Below are 16,564 nucleotides of genomic sequence, written 5' to 3'. Positions count from 1 at the left end.
ACTTCCCGGATTTCTCTTTGGTGTTGTGTATTAATTTGATTCTGATTTTGTTTGAATTTCCTAATTTGTTCGCACTCTTCTGTATCATTCAGATCATCATCTACCATTGTAGATAAGTTAGTGAAAGGATCTGAAAGTTCAGCTACTTTCTCCGATAGTGAACACATTTCCTCAGTGTGTTTTTCTGAACCAAGTTTCAGAGTGTCCATTTGTGTTGAAATCGAATATACTGTGACCTTTAAGTTTTCCTGAGTTCTTGCAAGTTGCGTAACCGAATCGGTGGCTGCAACTGAGTCCATTTTAGCTTGCAAGGTGTCGTGATTTTCACGAACAATAGTTTGCAGTTCTTTTATGACTGCTTCATGATTCTGTAATGCATTTTCATGCCGCGAAAAAATAGGTTGAAAATGCTCACAAATTTGTGTTTTTACGTCATTACAGATTTTTTGGCATTTCGATTCGATGTTACGTAACTCAGTAGTTAAATCGTCACGTGTCTGTTCAAGTGTGCTGTCTAACTTCCGAAGATTTTGTTCCATTGTGTCTAACTGTTGCTGTGTTTGTCTCTGGTGTTGTTCCATTGCGTCCAACTTTTGAAGATTTTGTTCCATTGTGTCTAACTTTTGAAGATTTTGTGCCATTTGCTTCTGATTTTGTTCAAGCGTTGTGTCTAACTTTTGTAGCCTTTGTCCCATTTTTTGCATTAACTGTAATAACAGTGCACTGGTGTCTGAAACATGTTCCTCAGTGCTTTTCGGCAGTGCATTTGAACCGGCAATATTCGCATTTTGAAAAGCAGAAAATGTGTCTTCATTTATTTGAGAAAACGGTGAGGACGCAAAATCTGAATCTACAGTATTTGCAAGATTGTGTCCTGTCATTTCGGAATCCTGAGGCGAGCTGTTGCCGACCGATCGATCGATAATGCTTCCCTGTTCACTAATTGTTTCACTGCCTACACCATTATTTGCAGCCCGCTCCATTTCCCTATGCGCTATTACCAAATTACTACTTTGAACGTTAGTGAATTCATTACATGGTGACGCTAACACACTGCTTTCGTCTTCACTGTCATTTCTCAGTTTACCTTGGAACCCAGTATTACGTTTTTCACACGCCATTATTGTCACAATATTTCACACAACAACGCAGAAAAGCACAATTTGAAGAGCAAAATAAGAAAACACATTAACATAGCGCTGAAAATAATATCTAGTTAATTGCAAGCGCAGCTGCGAAATACTTAGTGCAAATCTACTTGTATGCCACAACTGTTTTACTGTAGAACAATGAAAGACTGCAACTACAAAGGAAATTCTCTCTATGATTACGCGCTAGCAATAAACAAAGGCTACACTAACTACACAAACTACAAGAAAAAATCAGAAGATTCCAGTGAGGTATCCTGGCAGGGTCGCCATATGAAACGTCCCCTTAGAAAAATTATACAAGACTGTGCTTAAACTGACACACAATATTTTTAGCGCAACGCAATCTGACTTCCAAAAATCCCTACAAGGGAATGGCCCTGACTAACATTAACCTATATGTTTCACAAATCACTTACCTCACAAAAATCTTCGTTACTCGAACTACTGCAATACAGCGAGCGCCACTACTGCCAGCTAACTTTATAGTCATAATATATATATCAGTTCATGACACCAATTCTTACAAATTTCAAAACTCCACCATCTCTCTCCCCACGTCCACCACTGCTGGCGGCTCACCTCCAACTGCGCAACGCTATGCGCTGTTAGCATCCAGCTGCCGCTGCCCAACACTACAATGGCAGACAACAATGCAGACTAAACACAGACTGCACACGGCACAGCCAGTGATTTTTTTTATACCAGGCGCTATGTGGCGTTACCAACAAGAAAACCTAAACAGCCTACTTACACTTTGCCTTTCGCGGGCAAGTGCTCTACCATCTGAGCTACCGAAGCACGTCTTACGGCCGGTCCTCACAGCTTTACTTCTGCCAGTATCACGTCTCCAACCTTCCGAACTTTACAGAGGATACTGGCAGAAGTAAAACTGTGAGGACCGGGCGTGAGACGTGCTTCGATAGCTCACATGGTAGAGCACTTGCCCGTTAAAGGCAAAGGTCCCGAGTTCGAGTCTCGGTCGGGCACACAGTTTTAATCTGCCAGGAAGTTTAATGTCCATTGTTGTTAGGACCATTAATCCCTGTAAAATAAATAAGCTTGAGTCTGTCGCGGTATGGTTTAAAGTCCAAGGTAATCGTGCAAAAATTAAAGTGGTGGGTGATCTTATGTTTCATTATAGAATCTCAAATAAAGTGTCTACCCTTCCTTATATCCTGTGAGATTTCCTGGTTTCTGTCTGAGCGTTATTAACTAGGGATTAAAGTGGAAATTGTTTCTTTTCCCTGAGTCCTGCTCTGGAGCTTTTTAAGATTCACCTTTGTGTAGCAGAGCGATTATCGGAATTGTAGGTTACATCCCAAAAATATATGCAATTACGACTTCCTCTACCTCCATTACCAATTAGTCAGATATTGGGCTACCGACTTTGACATACTCGTTGTTTCTGACATGAACAGCGCGCTCTAGAGTTTGAAACGAGTTCAGAAATATTGGAAACCCCTCTGCCTCACTCTCAGTTAAGTGGTACTCGGATGAAAATGTCCGTATTCTCCAGAGGGATGAATTTGTGCTTTTCCGTACACGTCAAGGTAAAAAAAAAAACTGCATTGAAAACCTGTGGGATTATTATGCCTATAAAAATAACTCTCCTGTACATGAAATGGGGCAGTTCGCATCGCTGTTACGTGTTTGGTTTTCTGAAGCACTTGCAACAAACTTAAAGAGAATATGCTTTGGACTTAACCGTTTCTCTTTCTTGTTAGGATCTTAAACATGTTATACTATGGAAGCATGCAGGCATCAGAGCTGTTCCGTTGTCTACATTAAGTCCATCACAGCAATACACATCAGCAAGTCACTACGGCGGAGAAATCTGCTATCGTGGCTTAGACCTTTAGCCTGCAGATCACTACCTCATTTTCTGCCGTTTACAGCGCAATGCCAGTGGGACATTGTGTCAGTAACCGGTCACCGAGAGGAAGCTTAACAAAAATCTGGTGGCCCTGTATTTAACGTGCGTTTATTGCACGACAACTTTTCTTTCTAATCAAGATCATAACGTGACATCGAAGATTCCCCAACAGTCCTCGTAACTACATGTCTCAAAATCGCAAAAATGTGTTGGTGTCATGACCCATGATTGTATAATCAGCAGACATAACGCTAGAAGGAAAATTCTGGCCGCTCCTGGGCGAGTTCCAGAATGTAGGTTTTAGCGTTATGACGAGGGTGGACATATTTGATTCATTACAGCCAAGCGTTTCCGCCATTTTGTGCTAATAACCTTTGGTTCTCTAAGTTTAATCAACGGCTATTTAGAAAAGTTTTTATGTCAGTCTTATATTTCCTTAATGTTTCTGCACATTTTGTATGGGCTTCGATGACTTTTAAGCACCTAGCAGAACGTTCCGTATTCTTTTGGTGGTCAGACTCGGGTGGATTCCATAAAAGATACAAAAACACGCATTGCACTCACGTTAGGTGGACGAGTACTGTATACGACGTTTTCCTCTCAGGCTATGCCGGATCTCAAGTAAACATCGAGGACTTGATTAGGACTATGTCTCTGGATAACATGCTATTCCATTGATAACGATTTAAATAACAAAGGTTTTGCATCAAGTTTGCGCAAATGTTCAAAATCAAATGGCTCTGAGCACTGTGGGACAACTGCTATGGTCATCAGTCCCCTAGAACTTTGAACTAGGTAAACCTAACTAACCTAAGGACATCACACACATCCATGCCCGAGGCAGGATTCGAACCTGTGACCGCAGCGGTCGCGCGTTTCCAGAGTGTAGCGCCTAGAACCGCTCGGCCACTTCGGCCGGCTTACGCAAGTGTATTTCAAAACGAAAATGCGCCTCTGATCTAGGGGTGGCGTCTTCTATTAGTAATCTAATTGTCGTCCGACCTTGGTTCGATACCCGGTATGTGAAAAAAAGGAAGGAAAACTTTACCAAACGAAGCGAAAACAACTACAATGGCAACGGTCTCGCTTACCTGATACATAATTTCCGGTACATTTAGGGGCATTGTAATAGACTGTATCGTGTTAGCACGATTCACCAAGTTTTTCATCCCTTTTACCGATCGTGTAGCCTTACATTTGCTATATCAAGCGAAATTTCTACTTTCTAGTGTTCTTCGCCTCTAATTGCTCGTTATCAGAAATTATAAAACATAAAACCGATCATTTTTTATTCCCAATTGCTTTTCTTTTCTCGTGGCTTGTCGATTTGAGCTCCTCTTACCCAGATATGGTTGTTTCACTGCGTACTACTGGGGTCGTGAAGAACCCAAGAAATTTTAATGAAATAATAGGAAAACATACGTTACGGCTGTTCCAGTGAAAGTCACATTCCCAGTGTCTGAGATGCTACATTCAAGATATGAAAAGAAATTGAGATTGGTATCATATTCACCCCAGTGATCCTCAGTGGAAACACTACTCTTAAATAGTGGTTTGGTGTAAATACAAAACCGAACGAAACCTCACTGGATAATAATGACTGCTAGGAACAAAGGCATTAGGTTCCAAAATAATAGGTTTGAAAATAAGTGTGTACGTTTCCAATTGCCTATGCGATCATATTGAGCCAATGGTACAAGTAGGGTTACAGGTGTATGCATATGTTCACTAAATTAATGCTGTTACTGACTGATATTTATAAGTCAGTTTCTCTAAATCAAAAATCACTTTAATCAATGAAATTAACAGATACTGTGCAAAATGGTTTCGCACTTGATAAGAGATCAAATATAACAGATAAAGAAGTGATGTGCGAAGGCGTGCTAAAAAGTAGGCTTACAAACTTTATATTGTGTTGAGAGTACCAGTTGCTGTATTACATGCCATGCATAACACTTGGTCGACTTTTACGTTTCTCTGGCCCAAGTTGTAGTCCTCTGCAATGGCGGTATCAAGAAACTGGTCTCTCGTTCGGAGAAATTTGTTCGTCGCTATGGTGATAATGGTGAGATATAAGTATGTAGGCTGGAGAATGAAGATAAAAATTGATAATAAAGATTATTCTATTTAAAAAGCTTTTAGTTTTTTCACATTTATTATTCGTAGGCATTAAATTTATCAGTCCTTGTTATTTATGTTTCAGTCTACAACAACCAGAGGCTGAGACGGTACACGATCACTTTTTTTTACAGCGATAATGCAAACCTGTATCTTGACGTGGTATTTCACAGATTCCTTTGCGTAATAGCTTGCAACAAAACTGTTTTGCTTTCCACCTTGGGCCGCCATATAGAAAAACCAGAGAAGACACCATGTATTCTGTGCTGCAAGTAATTCACGCTTTATCCAGGAAAGACAAGGCCAAGCCATTGTGGCAGTTGTAAGTCTCTGCTGCGTCCACCGGTGTCGTCGTTCCAGTCAACGTGTTAAGGGGATGCGAATTGGTTACTGGTTTGGTACGAGGTTCGCATGAATGAATGAACTACGTTTTGTATGATTAATATACAGTCATACTTTGCCAATAATTAAGTGAAGCTGTAGATAAGGAAATGTATTCTATGAATGAAATAAAACAGTTGACGACATGAAACTACAGTTTTATTGCGCCAGTATAAAACTATTACAAGGCCAACAGAAAGATAAAAAACAGGGAAAACAATGTTTTTAAACAAAAGTTTTTGGTATCAGTTTCTCGTTGCCATGTGATTTATTGCATGTCGTGAAGCAGTCAGAAATTATCATAAAAGAGGATTCGTCGATTCCTCCAGTTTTTGTGGCAAGAAAAAGGGGTAAGTTCTGACGCTCTTGAGATTTCTAGCTTTGTCTGAATATTGTAGATGTCTTCAGTCAGCAGGCCAGCCATCTGGTCTTCACTCAATCGCAGACGAGTCAGTCTCTTCAAGCTGAGCCAACGGACTTGCTTTAGTCCTAGTTCTTGGGACAGTCTGACAGGGTTGGTTTACAGAGACTCTTTGGTTTCACCACGTAAACTACAACAAACATAAGGATATATGTTTCATTAGAGTTAGAAACAATGAATAGAGTTATATACTATTTGATATTTACTACTGATAACACTGTGATAGATTTTCACCTTTTCTACATGGCACGAATTTCATTTTGTGCACTGTGGAACGATTATGTTTCGGTCGCGTAACAGTGAGAGTGTGGGAGACCTCTGGTAACAGATGCACAACAGAGAGTGTGCGTCGTCGAGGTGTCTTATTCGTTTAGCACCTCCCCAGAACAGTAACTACCTTTTTTTTGTTCATGCCTTTTGAATTGGCTTTACTTAAATGGACTGTAAAGTACCTTGTCCGATCTGGACACTGTTTTTATGAGGACAAGTTTTAATAGGCAGTGACTATTGTTACGAGTACTGTGAAGCTGGACCAAGTGTCCTAACTGCTGACAAGTGCCCTTGGTTAGCGAAATCCTGTCCTTATTGCCATTACAGTAGACGGCTCTTTAGCAGATGGACCACGCGAGTAAATCTAAAGCTTGGTGCATTTCGAGAGAGTTAGGATGTCACTAGAACGAAGTTTTTCAAAGTGCGTAATTGCTGCTCAGGTGCGCGGCATTCAATAATCAAGATATCTGTCCTGTGTCATGACAAATCATCACCTCATGCCCTCAGTTTCGCATACAGGGAAAGGATTTGGTGAACCCGGCATTTGGGATTGGGGAGTGGTGAGCGTCGCCAGTCCCTTATAGCCGCAACGCCTTGCCGAACGTGAACGATCTGATGCGAGAGCGACAGTCTTAGACCGCCCTGAAATGATCCAATGTGTAGCAGTGCGAAGCGGTTACTGTGATCTACGCTTGCAGCGCAGCCACGATATTCCCCCGTCCGCACACCCGACCACCAAGATCAGTACATTCACTGTGGACGGACAGAAAAATTTATATCGAAGATGTTACAATTTCTGAAAAAAAATTAGTTTCTCTACGGATATGTACTTTAGGAGGATATATTATATTTGACATATGAAATACAGAGGTATACGTGTGTGTGTGTGTGTGTGTGTGTGTGTGTGTGTGTGTGTGTGTGTGTGTGTGTGTGTGTGTGCGTGTGTGTGTACATCTTGATTTTAATACTTCTCATCGTTTTCTAACTTATATGACCTGCAACTAATCGACACAGTTTTACATTTCAAACGTTATATGGAGTTTTTGGGCTGCATATTTGATTCAAAGTAATCGTGCGGGCCAAAAATGAGCCTATGTTACTGCCAAAAAATATATCCCATGTGTTCGTGTGCTGCATGTGTAAATTCGATTGCTTCCCTCGGTAGCTCAACCAGTTATAGCAGGGTACGAGTGTGACGGTGTCGGGGTTACCTAGTTGGGCGCTCGCCAGGGCCGCGAGTCATCAGTTGCCATAGCTTCTGGGTGTGGCTCAACGACTACAGTTGTGCTGAAGGAGGCACGTTGCGTGTCACACAAGGCGGACGTCTCGGCTTAACGACGCGGCTTGCGAGATGGGTCCTAACCATAAATTTAAACAAAGTAAGAATAAGCAGTCTACAGGCGTGGTACGTTCCCAAGAGTCAGATGATAGCTGAGGCGAGGCAGTAGACCTCTAGAAAACTTGTCATACGCGAGAATTTCAACATAAAATCGGTATTTTGTCCTGATGGACTGTATCGACTCATCGGTACTTGAGAAAATAACGTTGTTTTCCGTTTCTCAATCTAGCAGTTCTCAAAGTGGGTTGTTTGACCAGAAGAGATAAAAATACTCAAATAAAGAAGGTGAGGCAGACAGTGCTCCCGATCAAGAATATAACATAAGACATAACTTAATACAGAAAATTTTTAAATTAATGGAAGATTCGTTTGATAATTTGTCTATGTCATGTATACGTAAAGGCTTTAGCAGTTTGGATGGCATACGTAAATCTGTTAAACGGCAAAGAATGATACTCTTCTCGTAGACACGAAAATAGGTCACCGAGTGCCAAACACGACAAAAAGTACAGAACTTCGAGAACATCCACTACAGGTGGATCTGTACTTAAAAAATTGTTTATTCAATTACAAATGAGGTGGCATAGTGAGACACAATGAACACAGTCAGAGAGAAATTGCCGAAACAGTGACTATACTGCGAACGTACACAATGTAATGACATAAGTTAACAGAGGAAACAGTCACATATGCGTTGACTTGGGGTACGTCGTTCGCCCATAGTCTTGTGAAGCTGCAGAGAGGACGACGCTGTGTTTTAAGTTGAACAAGAAAAGGATTACAGCCATCCATTCATATTCATGAATGAGAAATACGAGGAGCTTTCACCCTCTCGCATTGCCCTTCCTGAACAGAAGTTATTTTTTCTGTAGCTTCGGACACGTGCTGTGCGATCGTACTCTTCAAATAAAGGCTGTACCAAGAGGAAGTTTTTGATATCGCCATTAACAGAATAATGTCTTCAGCTATAATTTCAGGAGTGCACCCATGTTCTAGGTGTAGCGTCTTTCATTGATAATCCAAACGTTACTCGTTTCGTGTTCGAATCGTCCTCACTGCTTAAACTTAGAATAAAAATTTTCATCAACAGCGACTGAAGACTTTCGATGTAAAGCCACCCTTACCCACCCAACGGCTTTGTTAAAGAGAGCGGAGGTGCCGAGAGAGCTTCAGATCCCTCTCCTTCCCTTAGAGTGGGAAACTGCCACTACAAGGCGGAAGACTCAACAACGTTGAGTAGCATGATGATGCACAAGACAATGGTAACCACTGCATTAAGGACATATCTGCAAGACATGTTGCCTGTAACTGAGAAAGTGCTCTCATGACCTCTCCATTGGCAAAAGATTCCTAACACGTACCGCATTCAGATTTCTGGGAGGGGACTCCGAAAGAACATCATTTCACGAAACTGGACTGGAATGGCGGAAGTTTCAACATGGTAGGGAACCTAGAAAATCTGAAAACGGAAATGCTAAGGCTCATTATGGAACAGTGGGCGTCATGATGTGAAATGTGAAGAGACATACGCTTTCTGGTCAGATGAGTATACGGTAATATGAAAAGATGCAGAAAATTGTATTTTGGATTAGAATTTGTTATGAATGGGATGGTAGGACAACGAGTGAGCTACTGCGAACGTTTCACTGATGGGGTTGTTCTCATCAGATTCGTCAGCAAACCAACACTGACAACAATAGTTTGGATATGCATGCTTCGTCGCAAGCAGATGATGAGGTAGAGAAAGTATATTAGGATTTAACGGGTAATTCAATATGTAAGGGTATATGAAAATCTTGTAGTCATGGGGGATTGGAAAGTGGTTGTGCAGGAAGGCGTAAAGGATAGGTTTACGTTTAAAAATGAGCTTGGTAATAGGAACGAGACCGGAGGAAGATTAATATGTTCTGCAATTGGTTTTAGATGGTAATAACGTAAACACTATACAAGAATCACACAAGGAGGAAGTAAACTTTGAGAAGGATGCGATAAACATGAAGATTTCAGTTAAATTACCTCATGATCAGGCAGATCTTTCGAATTCAGATATTGGACTGTAAAGCGTAATTATGACCAAGAGTTGGCTAAAGTTGAAGAGACAGGTCAAGGAGAATCAGTGCACAAGCAAGTGACATACGGAAGAAGTAAGGGGTGAAGAGACACATCTACATCTACATACATACTCCGCAAGACACCTGACGGTGTGTGGTGGAGTGTACCCTGAGTACCTCTATCGGTTCACCCTTCTATTCCAATCTCGTATTGTTCTTGGAAAGAATTATTGTCGGTATGCTTCTGTGTGGGCTCTAATCTCTCTGATTTAATGCTCATGGTCTCTTCGCGAGATATACGTAGGAGGGAGCAATATACTGCTTGACTCTTCGGTGAAGGTATGTTCTCGGAACCGAGCTACTGAGCGTCTCTCCTGCAGAGTCTTCTATTGGAGTTCATCTATCATCTCCGTAACGCTTTCGCGATTACTAAATGATCCTGTAACGAAGCGCGCTGCTCTCTGTTGGATCTTCTCTATCTTTTCTATCAAGCCTATCTGGAACGGATCCCACACTGCTGCGCAGTATTCAAACAGTGGGCGAACAAGCGTACTGTAACCTACCTCCTTTGTTTTCGGATTGCATTTCCTTAGGATTCTTCCAATGAATCTCAGTCTGGCATCTGCTTTACCGACGATCAACTTCATACGATCATTTCATTTTAAATCACTCCTAATGCGTACAGCCACATAATTTATGGAATTAACTGCTTCCAGTTGCGGACCTGGCAATTTGTAGCCAAATGATAAGGGATCTATCTTTCTATGTATTCGCAGCACATTACACTTGTCTACATTGAGATTCAATTGCCATTCCCTGCAGCATGCGTCAATTCGCTGCAGATCCTCCTGCATTTCAGTACAATTTTCCATTGTTACAACCTCTCGATGCACCACAGCATCATCCGCTAAAGCCTCAGTGAACTTCCGATGTCATCCACCAGGTCATTTATGTATATTGTGAATAGGAACGGTCCTATGACACTCCCCTGCGGCACACCTGAAGTCACTCTTACTTCGGAAGACTTCTCTCCATTGAGTATGACATGCTGCGTTCTGTTAGCAAGGAATTCCTCAATCGAATCACACAATTCGTCTGATAGTCCATATGCTCTTACTTTATTTAGTGAACGACTGTGGGAAACTGTATCGAACGCCTTGGTCAACAAGCACGGCATCTACCTGTGAACCCGTGTCTATGGCCCTCTGAGTCTCATGGACGCATAGCGCGAGCTAGGTTTCATATGACTGTCTTTTTCGAAACCCATGCTGATTCCTACAGAGTAGATTTCTAGTCTCCAGAAAAGTCATTATACTCGAACATAATACGTGATCCAAAAACCTACAATTGATCGACGTTAGAGATATACACTCCTGGAAATGGAAAAAAGAACACATTGACACCGGTGTGTCAGATCCACCATACTTGCTCCGGACACTGCGAGAGGGCTGTACAAGCAATGATCACACGCACGGCACAGCGGAAACACCAGCAACCGCGGTGTTGACCGTCGAATGGCGCTAGCTGCGCAGCATTTCTGCACCGCCGCCGTCAGTGACAGCCAGTTTGCCGTGGCATACGGAGCTCCATCGCAGTCTTTAACACTGGTAGCATGCCGCGACAGCGTGGACGTGAACCGTATGTGCACTTGACGGACCTTGAGCGAGGGCGTATAGTGGTCATGCGGGAGGCCGGGTGGACGTACCGCCGAATTGCTCAACACGTGGGGCGTGAGGTCTCCACAGTACATCGATGTTGTCGCCAGTGGTCGGCGGAAGGTGCACGTGCCCGTCGACCTGGGACTGGACCGCAGCGACGCACGGATGCACGCCAAGACCGTAGGATCCTACGCAGTGCCGTAGGGGACCGCACCGCCACTTCCCAGCAAATTAGGGACACTGTTGCTCCTGGGGTATCGGCGAGGACCATTCGCAACCGCCTCCATGAAGCTGGGCTACGGTCTCGCACACCGTTAGGCCGTCTTCCGCTCACGCCCCAACATCGTGCAGCCCGCCTCCAGTGGTGTCGCGACAGGCGTGAGTGGAGGGATGAATGGAGACGTGTCGTCTTCAGCGATGAGAGTCGCTTCTGCCTTGTGCCAATGATGGTCGTATGCGTGTTTGGCGCCGTGCAGATGAGCGTCACAATCAGGACTGCATACGACAGAGGCACACAGGGCCAACACCCGGCATCATGGTGTGGGGAGCGATCTCCTACACTGGCCGCACACCTCTGGTGATCGTCGAGGGGACACTGAATAGTGCACAGTAGATCCAAACCGTCATCGAACCCATCGTTCTACCATTCGTAGACCGGCAAGGGAACTTGCTGTTCCAACAGGACAATGCACGTCCGCATGCATCCCGTGCCACACAACGTGCTCTAGAAAGTGTAAGTCAACTATCCTGGCCAGCAAGATCTCCGGATCTGTCCCTCATTGAGCATGTTTGGGATTGGATGAAGCGTCGTCTCACGCGGTCTGCACGTCCAGCACGAACGCTGGTCCAACTGAGGCGCCAGGTGGAAATGGCATGGCAAGCCGTTCCACAGGACTACATCCAGCATCTCTACGATCGTCTCCATGGGAGAATAGCAGCCTGCATTGCTGCGAAAGGTGGATATACACTGTACTAGTGCCGACATTGTGCATGCTCTGTTGCCTGTGTCTATGTGCCTGTGGTTTTGTCAGTGTGATCATGTTATGTATCTGACCGCAGGAATGTGTCAATAAAGTTTCCCCTTCCTGGGACAATGAATTCACGGTGTTCTTATTTCAATTTCCAGGAGTAAAGGTTTATAGTTCTGCACATCTGTTCGACGTCCCTTCTTGAAAACGGGGATGACCTGTGCCCTTTTTCAATCCTTTGGAACGCTACGCTCTTCTAGAGACCTACGGTACACCTCTGCAAGAAGGGGGGCAAGTTCCTTCACGTACTCTGTATAAAAACGAACTGGTATCCCATCAGGTCCAGCGGCCTTTCCTCTTTTGAGTGATTTTAATTGTTTCTTTGTCCCTCTGTCGTCTATTTCGATATCTACCATTTTGTCATCTGTGCGACAATCTAGACTAGGAACTACAGTGCAGTCTTCCTCTGTGAAACAGCTTTGGAAAAAGACATTTAGTATTTCTGCCTTTAGTCTGTCATCCTCTGTTTCAGTACAATTTTGGTCACATAGTGTCTGGACATTTTGTTTTGATCCACCTACCGCTTTGACGTAAGACCAAAATTTATTATGATTTTCTGCCAAGTCAGTACAAAGAACTTTACTTTCGAATTCACTGAACGCCTCTCGCATAGCCTTCCTCACACTACATTTCGCTTCGCGTAATTTTTGTTTGGCTGCAGGGCTTTGGCTATGTTTATGTTTGCTGTGAAGTTCCCTTTGCTTCCGCAGCAGTTCTCTAACTCGGTTGTTGTACCACGGTGGCTCTTTTCCATCTCTTACGATCTTGCTTGGCACATACTCAACTAACGCATATTGCACGATGGTTTTGAACTTTGTCCACTGATCCTCAACACTGTCTGTACTTGAGACAAAACTTTTGTGTTGAGCCATCAAGTACTCTGAAATCTGCTTTTTGTCACTTTTGCTAAACAGAAAAATCTTCCCACCTTTTTTAATATTTCTATTTACGGCTGAAATCATCGAGGCAGTAACCGCTTTATGATCGCTGATTCCCTGTTCTGCATTAACTGATTCAAATAGTTCGGGTCAGTTTGTCACCAGAAGGTCTAATATGTTATCGCCACGAGTCGGTTCTCTGTTTAACTGCTCAAGGTAGTTTTCAGATAAAGCACTTAAAAATATTTCACTGGATTCTTTGTCCCTGACACCCGTTATGAACGTTTGAGTCTCCCAGTCAATATCCGGCAAATTAAAATCTCCACCCAGAACTATAACATGGTGGGGAAATCTACTCGAAATATTTTCCAAATTATCCTTCAGGTGCTCAGCCACAACAGCTGCTGAGCCAGGGGGCCTATAGAGACATCCAATTACCATGTCTGAGCCTGCTTTAATCGTGACCTTCACCCAAATCATTTCACAATTCGAATCTCCGTCAATTTCCTTCGCTACTATTGCACTTCTTATCGCTATAAACACGCCTCCCCCTTCACTGTCCAGCCTGTCTCTGCGGTATACATTCCAATCTGAGTTTAGGATTTCATTACTGTTTACGTCTGGTTTCAGCCAACTTTCTGTCCCTAGTAATATATGGGCGTTGTGACCGTTTATTAATGAGATCAGTTCTGAGACCTTTCTATAGACGCTCCTGTACTTTACTATTAGCACATTAATATTGTTATTCCCTGTTGCATTTTGCCTACTCCTACCTCGCCGCGTCTCAGGAGGCGTCGGGCCTAAGGAGGGAATCCTCTAACCTAAAAAACCTCCATGTACACTGCACACGTACTCCGCTACCCTTGTAGCCGCTTCCGGCGTGTAGTGCACGCCTGACCTATTCAGGGGGACCCTACATTTCTCCACCCGATAGCGGAGGTCAAGAAATTTGCACCCCATATCTCCGCAGAATCGTCTGAGCCTCTGGTTTAAGCCTTCCACTCGGCTCCAAACCAGAGGGTCGCGATTGGTTGTGGGAACGATACTACAAATAGTTAGCTCTGATTTCACCCCGTGAGCGAGGCTTTCCGCCTTCACCAATTCCGCCAACCGCCTGTACGAACTGAGGATGACATCTGAACCCAGACGGCAGGAGTCATTGGTGCCGACATGAGCAACAATTTGCACCCAGTGCTCTCTATCTCCGCCGGTAGGGCCACCTCCACATCTCGGATGAGATCCCCCGGCAAGCAGACAGAGTGAACACTGGCCTTCTTCCCCGACCTTTCCGCTATATCCCTAAGGGGCTCCATCACCCGCCTAACGTTGGAGCTCCCAATAACAAAAAAACCACTCCCCCCGTGTGCCTGCTCGGACCTTGCTGAAGGAGCAGCCACATGTCCACTTACAGGCAGAGTGGACGATGCCACACGGCCAGCCTCCACATTTACTCTCCGCCTCGTACGCCGCGTACGCCGCTGAACCCGCCATTCCACATGGGGAGAGGGTGGCCCAACCGCGCCTGGTACCCGCGAAGATGTCTCGACAGCAGGGACATTGGGTGAAGCGTGTAACACCTGGGGTGTACCTTGCGACGCACCAGACTCCCCACTGCCGCTACACTCCGAGGCAGCAGCCTGAAGACGGCTGACCGCGGCCATCAACACGCTCAGCTGTTCGCGAACACAAGTTGTTTGAGGCTATAGATACTGCCATAATGAATAACTCACTAGGCAGTTCAGCTGAAGAGTAATGGACATCTGTGAAGGGGCAGTCGCAAAATTTGAAGAGAGGAACGTAGATAAAAGGAAGGTAACTGCGAAGAAACAGTAGATAACAAAATAAATACGTCCGCTGACCGACGAAAGAAAGAATTAAAAATCCGTTCCGTGTCGTTCAGAAATACAAGCCACTTAGGAATGAGCCAAATAGAATATGCAGGCAAACTAAGGCGAAATGCCTGCATGAGAAAGGTGAGCCGGTCGCGGTGGTCTCGTGGTTGTAGGCGCGCAGTCTGGAACTGTGGGACTGCTACGGTCGCGGGTTCGAATCCTGCCTCGGGCATGGATGTGTGTGATGTCCTTAGGTTAGTTAGGTTTAAGTAGTTCTAAGTTCTAGGGGACTAATGACCACAGCAGTTGAGTCCCATAGTGCGCAGAGCCATGAAAAAGGTGAAGAAATGAAAAAAGAAGAACGACGGAATGATAGAGCTTCTGCTAATATGTTACTGGAGGGAGCTATAGAAGGTAAAAAATGTAGGTATAGACAATGTTTGGGATACGTCGGCAAATAACTGAGGACATAGGTTGAAAGTGCTACTTTGTGATGAAAGATTGGACAAAGGAGAGAAAATGGTGGTGGACCGCAACGTAGCAGTCAGAAGACTGACGAGTCAAAGGAAATCCAGTTTAGTGCTTCCTGTTCGTGGCTTATTTCTGAATTTTCTGTTCGTCATGAAGTCTCAGCTCGACACTATGTCTAAATGTTTGTAGAGAATAAAAGAGTTAATTCACATTTTGATCGTCTGTGCAGAAACTGGAGGCACACAAAAGTATTCGCGGTGCCTGAGTAAGAGGAGACGTGTTCATTCGTCTCTTCCAAATACACAGTTTTATTTGCCTTCTTATAGTGCAGTCCACAGTGTTCACAATACACCTCTTCTGGGAATGGCATGCTGACTAGCAACCGCCAATTTGAGCCCTTCAAAAATACCATCATCGTATTCCTCATCCTGTCAGCTCATCATGCACCGACCGGTACTCTGCCCGGACGTGATTGGATATCAGCTGTATTTTGGAATCGGATGACATATAATAATCGAAAGCTTCGGCATATGTGTTAGCCTGTTGTTCAGTTACAGAATTTGAGAAGTATATAAACAACGCATACTTAAGTACCCTTAATCCATTGCTCGGGATACTATGTGTGCAAACCACAAGATAACCAAAATGTTGATAGTTTGGAGAGAGAGTCAAAGATATGTAATGGTGAGCCCTCTCTCTTCATCTGCTCTAGAAGATTCCGATTTTACTAGAGTTTTAAGAATTATTCTGGGTATCTTGTGCCACTATTGCTCTGTACGATCCCTGTCGAAGTGAACTGACTGTTGTGATGTGTGGTGACCTTCGGTTTATTAGTCGACGGCAATATTATTGTTCCTGGGAGTGAAGGCGCTTCGGTCTGCTTATCGTGAGAATTTATCGTAATATTTCACGAGGGCACTATGAACCGCTTGACAGTATATGCACAGCTGTGCTGAAATGCGTTTTCCTTAGCCATTCCTGGACTTGTTTACTGTAAGGTCACCGCCTCTTACCGGTGGCGGCCACGGAAGCCAAGTGCAATAATATCGTGGTTTTTTTTTTTATAAAAAATTCACTACATATGTAAACTTCT

General features: G+C 43.9%; 1 protein-coding gene across 4 annotated transcripts in view; it reads right to left on the bottom strand.

The window, feature by feature from the left end:
• Positions 1 to 5,665: 5,665 nt before the first annotated feature.
• Positions 5,666 to 16,564, bottom strand: part of LOC126332220 (uncharacterized) — a 42,527-nt gene continuing 31,628 nt past the window's right edge. For all 4 annotated transcript variants that reach the window (XR_007563603.1, XM_049996566.1, XM_049996565.1 and 1 more), the window contains one exon: positions 5,666 to 6,074. Coding sequence is in view for 3 of the 4 variants with exons in the window: in XM_049996566.1 (XP_049852523.1) it covers positions 6,013 to 6,074 (62 nt within the window). In the remaining variant the exon portion in view is untranslated. The remainder of the gene's footprint in view (positions 6,075 to 16,564) is intronic.

The sequence above is a fragment of the Schistocerca gregaria genome, chromosome 2, assembly GCF_023897955.1.
Source record: "Schistocerca gregaria isolate iqSchGreg1 chromosome 2, iqSchGreg1.2, whole genome shotgun sequence".
In the NCBI taxonomy this organism is placed as follows: domain Eukaryota; kingdom Metazoa; phylum Arthropoda; class Insecta; order Orthoptera; family Acrididae; genus Schistocerca; species Schistocerca gregaria.
This window is presented reverse-complemented; position numbering and strand designations above follow the sequence as displayed.